The 7,488-nt window shown below is 46.5% G+C and overlaps 1 protein-coding gene across 4 annotated transcripts in view; it reads right to left on the reverse strand.

Annotated features, from left to right (window-relative positions):
- LOC144601747 (uncharacterized) overlaps positions 1-7,488 on the reverse strand; it is a 90,232-nt gene that overhangs the window by 33,474 nt on the left and 49,270 nt on the right. For all 4 annotated transcript variants that reach the window (XM_078414099.1, XM_078414098.1, XM_078414100.1 and 1 more), the window contains 2 exons: positions 1,717-3,658; positions 37-162 (listed from right to left, as the gene is read on the reverse strand). In XM_078414099.1, coding sequence (XP_078270225.1) covers positions 37-162; positions 1,717-3,604 — 2,014 coding nt within the window. In that variant the 5' untranslated portion in view covers positions 3,605-3,658. The remainder of the gene's footprint in view (positions 1-36; positions 163-1,716; positions 3,659-7,488) is intronic.

Raw genomic sequence — 7,488 nt, forward strand, 5'->3', positions numbered from 1 at the left:
AGATACCGCTGCAATGAATACGAATCAACCTCTCACCTGAATGGCCGCCCTTCACTGTTGTCACAATGTTGTAATAGATTCCAGGTGTTCCAGTAGCTCGTAGGGATGTCTGTTCTGTAACAGTTCCTTTCAATGGAGGTGTAACGTCCGGTTTAACAGCACCTGCGCAAAACACCCAAATTACAGCCAAGTCTAAATCAAAGCAGCTGGAACCGAAACATCCAGGCACATTTGCCAGGACTCGAGTGCCTGAGCTATAGGGAGAGGTTGAGCAGGCTGGGACTCTTATTCCTAGCGCAGGAGGATGAGGGGTGATCTTATAGCGACATACAAAATCATGAGAGGAATAGATCGGGTGGACGCACACTACAAGTCTCTGGCCCAGAGTTGGGGAACCAAGAACCAGAGGACATATGTTTAAGGTGAAGGGGAAAGATTTAATAGGTACCTGAGGGGTAACATTTTCCACACATAGGGTGGTGGGTGTATGGAACAAGCTGCCAGAGGAGGTAGTTGAGGCAGGGACTATTGCAATGTTTAAAAAACAATTAGACAGGTACATGGATAGGACAGGTTTGGATGGGATATGGACCAAACGCAGGCATGTGGGACTAGTGTAGATGGGACATATTGGTCCGAGTGGGCATGTTGGGCTGTTTCCACGCTGTACGACTCCATTTCTCAACTTCCCTTTTATAAATTTAATATGCAGGCATTTACACTCATTGTGTAAAACAATCAGCTACTTTAGTGAAGGAAAACTGTCTTTGACATGCACTCTGCAACCACTTTGTCATGCAGGATTACCATCACTATACACATGGATCTCCTGGTAAGCACAAAGATTCATTCACGGCACACAAGACACTCAAATCCCCGGGAACACTTGCAATAAAAGAACTCTGTCGGCTTCCAGCAGGGCCACAATGTTAACGGCTGGAAAACATGTCCATCCATAAACTCGAGTTACTGACTTTATTGCATAATTATTGGGGTGGTCTATTTCCCTTATTCCACTCACCCATGTCCTACGCTTTCATCGAGGGGAACTGCTAATCTTCCAACCTAGGAGAATGGGTTCTGAACATTCCTAACCAAGGACCTATCTCTCTCTAACTCAAAACATCTAAGTGCATGCAGACCTTCTGATCAAGATCAACAAATGTAGTCCCGCTTCAGTTAAAGAGATGGTATTAATGAGTGAATACATATCTACCCACCTCCATCCCAAAATTATTAAACATGTGCAAGTTTGCGTGGTCAAGGAAGGGATCCAGTCCAGAAACGTCACCAATCCATGTTCTTCACCGGGGATGCTGCCTGACCTGTTGACTTACTCCAGCACTTTGTGTCTTTTTTTTGCAGGTAAGATGGACAGTTTATGGTTGTGTGTGAAATGCCTACCCAGGAGGATCAACTGGTGAACCGCCTGACCTCTTTCTTACGTTAGAGGTGAGGTAAGGCTGGCGATTTTATAAAGGCTGAAATGTAAATGCCTCATCTAACAGGTGGATATCCTCCATTTTCTAACTGGGAATTCAGCACGGACCATCTCCATTGATGATCAGGGTGGTATATTTGGATGCGATCCTACTTCATCCCTATAGCTAGCGGGTGATGATATTACTGATTCACGCAAAAATTCCCAACCTAGTCGGAACCAATTTAATTATTTCAATTGGCTTGGCAAGAAACAGAGAAAGGTAACAACCTCACCTCCCCTAGTTGATGTCCATGCTTCAGGCATCTTTGTAGGCCAGTAACTGGGGAGAGGGGCTTTTGTTGTTGCCCGCGGCAGGCTCAGATTGGTGCCCATTGACTTGGTCCCAGGCCCTTCCTGCACCAGAGGTGTCTGGGTCGCGGAAACATTTGCTTTGTTGGAGACTTTTGCCGACAGCCCTTGAGCGAGCACTGTGGGTCCCGTCTTCAGCATCGCCATGTAGCGGCCGCTTGGTGTGCGCTCTGTTCTCAAGGTCGTGGCAGGTTCAAGAGCGGAGTTGACTTCTCCCGATGGACCAAGCCTCCATGCAGTCAACGGTGAGAGGTAAGCGGCAGTGACGGCTCTGGGTGGCTCGGTTGGTGACATGCCATTTCTATTTCCTTTCATGGTCAGGTGCTGCAGCCTAGCCGTTGGAGAGATGGTGTTCATTGCCATGAGAGAGGTGGTACCCCTCAACGTCGAGCCCTGATTAATGTCAGTCGGTCGACCATTGACCAACTGGGCATCTTTCAGCATCTCAACGAGCGTCGAGGTGTTGTCTGCTCGATTAGTGAGGACATCATACCCTCGTTCCGATGTTAAGTATGTTTGAGTAGTTTGCTGGGCTGGTAGGAATCTGCCAGCACCGTGCACCGGCCCTGTAGTCCACTGTGATGTAGACATCCTGTGGGCATCGCTGAGGACCTTCACACTTGCGTACACTTGACCAGTAGTTTGCCACCTCACCTCAGACACCAGCTTCTCTGTGGCAGAAGTCGTTGGCAAATTATGGGTATGTTCTACCCCGTTGGCAGTGTGCCGAGCGTTGGTTTCTACAGTGACTGTTCCATTGACAGCACCCAGCCGATCATTTCGTCCAGGAATAGGTTGACTAACTATTAATGATTTTTCCCTCTTCATTGCAGCGTAACTGGACCCCGTGACCCAAGGAGACGCAGAACGCATCGGTGCAGGAGTCATGCGATTCTCAGCCAGTTTCTTTGAGATGAAAGTCTGGTCCCATTTCGCAGGAGGAGATGATTCGGAAACCGGTGGCGTGGTCTGGTCACGATTCCTTTCGATTTCCAAGACAGGCTTTCCCTTTCGCAGTGGCACGTCAGAGGTGGCGACCAAACGTTGCTTCCCGCTCACCAAATGATCTGAAGCCAGTGTTGGATTCACGGCTTCCCGAGTAACAAGAGGTCTTGGCGTCGTGCGCACGGTTCCAGTGTGCGGAAGTGTCGCGTGGCGAGAGGTGGCCTCAAAGAACGAGCCATCATTTGGGAATGTTGTGGGATTTTGGAGAAGAGCGGCACCGAGCGCGGTCCCACTGCCTTGCGGACTCGTGTGCACGTTGTGGGAGCGGGATGCTATATAAACTGCGGTACTATCATGCGGCAGTGGCTTCAACAAAGAATTGGCAAATGTGGAAATTGCCTCAGCAGGTTGGACAGACGGAACAGATGCATTTCTGAAAATGAACTTTGCAGATTCAAACATATTCTGTTCGACTTGTTCATCGTCACTCTTATCCTCTCTCTCCATACCTCCGTCTTCAGTAAACATATCCTCATCGTCAAAAACCAGATCCCCATCATCACCACTGAAGTCGGCTGGACGTTCACTTGATGACATTCCCGGGTACCAAGGGAACATGCCCGAGTGGCCAGGCGTAACAAGTTCGTCATCAGTGGAGTCTTTGGTGGAGATCTCTGGCAGCAGGCTGGACGAGCTGCTCGGAGGGTTTGGACGCCCATCGTGGGCAGTTTTGGTGGAATAAATGTAAGTGACGCTGTTGCCGACTGATGAATCACCTTTGGCAAGCGGTGATACAGTCGTGGCTTGGATGATACTGGAACAGATGAGAAAGTGTGCCCAGACCCACTGGACATCTCGATACTCCATCACCACCTCTGTCTTCCAACTCTCTTGGGCGTCTTAAGCAATCATTTCTCGTACCTGAAATAGCATTCAAGGTGACAGATTATTTAAAATGTAATGTTTAATTGCAAACTGCAGGTTGAGGTCAAATTGTTCATAATTTAAGAGCATATCCATCTTCAAAATAAACCCCCCCCCCTCCCCCCCCCCCCAGCAAATAGCTTATAAATTGACTTTATTTATGGAAATATTCACACTTAAACAGGCATTACATCCAACGCATAGATAACTGGTACCAGCTGGGTGCCCAATCATCAACTGAGCTTCTTGGATTCAACCTCCACATTTTTGGTGTCAGGCTCGGACCAAGGCTTTCTGCACATTGGCCCTCATCAGTCATAGTATTGAGTATAGAAGCACGGAGGTCATGTTGCAGTTATCCAAGATGTTGGCGAGGCCACATTTAGAGTATGGTGTTCTGTTTTGGGCACCATGTTATAGGAAAGATGTCAAGTTGGAAAGGGTGCAGAGAAGATTTACAAGAGTGTTGCCAGGACTTGTGGGCCTAAGCTATAGAGAGAGGTTGAGCAGGCTTGGACTTTATTCCTTAGAGCACAGAATGATGAGGGGGTGACCTTATAGATCGGTTAAACGTGCAGTTTCTGGCCCAGAATAGGGGAAATCGAGAGCCACAGGTTTAGGGTGATGTGGGTAAGATTTAATGAGGTTAACCTTTTTTCTCCCCACATAAAGGGTGGTGGATGTTGTGAACAAGCTCCTGGAGGAGGTAGTTGAGGCAGGTACCATTGCAAAGTTTAAGGCTTAGAAGGCTACGAAGCAAGATGTTGGCAAAATGGATACTCGATGGGTGGCAAGGACATTGTGGTACAAAAGGCCTATTCTTGTGTTGGTTGATTCTATGAGCCCGAAATGTAGGGTGTGGATTCTGTCCATCAATGCAATTTGACAAAACATCTCATTTCTGGAACTTCCGAACAGGCTTCATTCAGTATGTATCCTGGATGGTAGTGAAGGTGGCCCTCCCAGTGTAGTCCTAACTGCATGCTTAGACATTCAGTGCCTTTGCAAACCGTTTGTTATCCTTCAGGATTCAATGGTTCTCATACTTAATTGTCACATGTACAGTGATTTTTTTTGTTGTATAAAATTCAGTGAAACTTACTAAACACAAAAACACAAAGGTATTTATTCACAAAATGCTGGAGTAACTCAGCAGGTCAGGCAGCATCTCTAAACACAAAATTCTAAACACAAAAACACAATCGTACCCAAGTACAAGAGTGTAAAGATAGTAGATTACACTGAGGCAGTACATAAGAGTCATCATGTTTCCAGTGCCATCTCAAGTTTCACAGAACTAATGATATCAGTCAACACACAACACATGCTACAACATCACCTGGAGATCGCAGTTTAGAGATACAGAGCGGAAACTGGCCCTTCGGCCCACCCGGTCCGCTCTGATCAACGATCCCCGCATATTAACACTATTCTACACACACCAGGGACAATTTTTACATTTTCCAAGCCAATTGACACAAACCTGTACATCTTTGGAGTGTGGGAGGAAACTGAGATCTCAGAGAAAACCCACACAGGTCACGGGGAGAACGTACAAACTCCATACAGACAGCACCTGTCGTTGAGATCGAACCCGGGTCTCTGGTGCTGCAAGCGCTGTAAAGCAGAAACTCTACCACAGCGCCACAGTGCCACCCTTTCGTTGAAAATCAAGCAGCACAACTCATTGAGTTCTCCATTTGATTGCTGTTCACAGCGGGAGACATCATCAGGCAACATACAGAAGTCTAATCATACATCGCTCAAAGTGCACAAACTGCAAAAACTATGCAAACTGCCCAAAGAAAAAAAATAGTTTTGATGGGGAACTCGTTGAATGGATTCCTCTGCGCTCCTTCCGCCCATGATGAGAAGGACCCTGCATTCAATTTGGTGAGACGAGGACCATCCTGTGGTCCAGTTTCTATGTAGTTTTGTGCGGAATAGGTGCCAGTATTAAAGGGCAGCATCTAAAGTGCTGTAGAAGCCACTTTATTCCATTATGGATTTTTCACCCCAAATTTACTCCATTTACACCAGTTTACATGCTGTGTATCTTATTCGCCAGCACTCCCAGAGACATCTGCTGCACCAACATCGTACTCTCCAGCCACTTCCCTCTCAGGTGGACACAATGCATGCTGCTAGAGGCTGGCTCACAGGGCAGTGCACGTTTAAAGGCAACCTCTGCTTCCTGAAGTGATGGCAGATGCGAGAAGTCGAGTCGAGTCAGGTCGAGTCTGCTATCAGATGCACAAGTACCATGATTTACAGGTAAAATGGAAATATTGCTTGCAGCAGCATCACAGGCATTTAGATTCAGCCGACACAAACAAACCCCCCCCCCACCACCACCACCACACACACAAATTATGTACAGATTCTACAGGACCCTGAAAAAGGCTACAAAAAAAGGCACCACAGTGGTAGAGTTGCTGCCTTACAACACCAGAGACCCGGGTTCCATCCTGACTACAGGTGCTGTCTGTATGGAGTTTGTACATTCTCGGAGTGACCACTTGAGTTTTCTCCAGGTGCTCCGGTTTCCTCCTACATTCCAAAGACGCACAGATTGGTTGGTTCATTAGCTTTGGTCAAATTGTAAATTGTCCCTTGTGTTAATGTACGGGCTTATCACTGGTTGGCACAGACTGTATCTCTAAAGTCTAAAAGACATTAGTGCAAAACACAATCTGAAGAAAAATCCATGGTAGTGCAAGCATGGTTCTATAGTATTGGGTTGTAGAGATTACAATTAAAACACAAAGTACTTGGCCTATAACTCCAGGATAACACTCAACTAAGAAATCCAAGCCCAAAGCCAAAGTATTGTCTAACTAAATGCACCAACTCACAATAAATGACTCCATATGCGAATAAGAAACCTCAGCTACCTACATATTAATTCTCTTTTTTTTAAAAACCCTAATCCTGTAGCTGCAAGTATATCATTGGGGTTATCAAGTGAGCACCTCCCTTCATTGGTGTTTCATTGAGTTAGGCTCACACCACCTCAGTACGGCTCAGCCTCTTAGTTCTGGCATCCCTCAACACCTCCCCCATGCTACCAGTATTTACTAAATAAAGGAAGCTGCAGCCAATTAGCTCACTCTAAGAAATGATAAACACCTGCATCCTATCTTCCACTAATCCTAGCCCATCATTAAGCTTATAACACACCCTTACCTAAGACCAGGATACACACACAAACTACAAACAAATACACATACTGTATGTCATACATTTCCTTTCTGCCCCCAATTGACACTATTTCTTCTCCACCAAATCCACCTACTGCCTTGCTCTGCTGTGTCTGACATTTGTTTCACAGCCTGACGCAAACTCTGTCCGCGAATTCCTAGCTCTCCAAACAGCGACGTGGATGATCTCGATAGGAAATCTCTACAACCAACCTCTGCCGGACGTACTCTTGCTCTCGACCCGTGCTGCTCGTTCTACTGTCAACTCTACATATCTAAGCCTTCATTTCATAACCACCCCCTCCCCCCCTCCACCCTGGTGTATAACGAGTGGATGTGAAAGTGGGATAATATAAACTTGTGTAGAAGGATGAGAGGAGATCTTATCGAAACGTATAAGATTATTAAGGGGTTGGACACGTTAGAGGCAGGAAACATGTTCCCAATGTTGGGGGAGTCCAGAACAAGGGGCCACAGTTTAAGAATAAGGGGCAGGCCATTTAGAACTGAGATGAGGAAAAACTTTTTCAGTCAGAGAGTTGTGAATCTGTGGAATTCTCTGCCTCAGAAGGCAGTGGAGGCCAATTCTCTGAATGCATTCAAGAGGCAGAGCTCTTAAGGATAGCG

This window comes from Rhinoraja longicauda, chromosome 17 (assembly GCF_053455715.1).
Source record: "Rhinoraja longicauda isolate Sanriku21f chromosome 17, sRhiLon1.1, whole genome shotgun sequence".
NCBI classification, from domain to species: domain Eukaryota; kingdom Metazoa; phylum Chordata; class Chondrichthyes; order Rajiformes; family Arhynchobatidae; genus Rhinoraja; species Rhinoraja longicauda.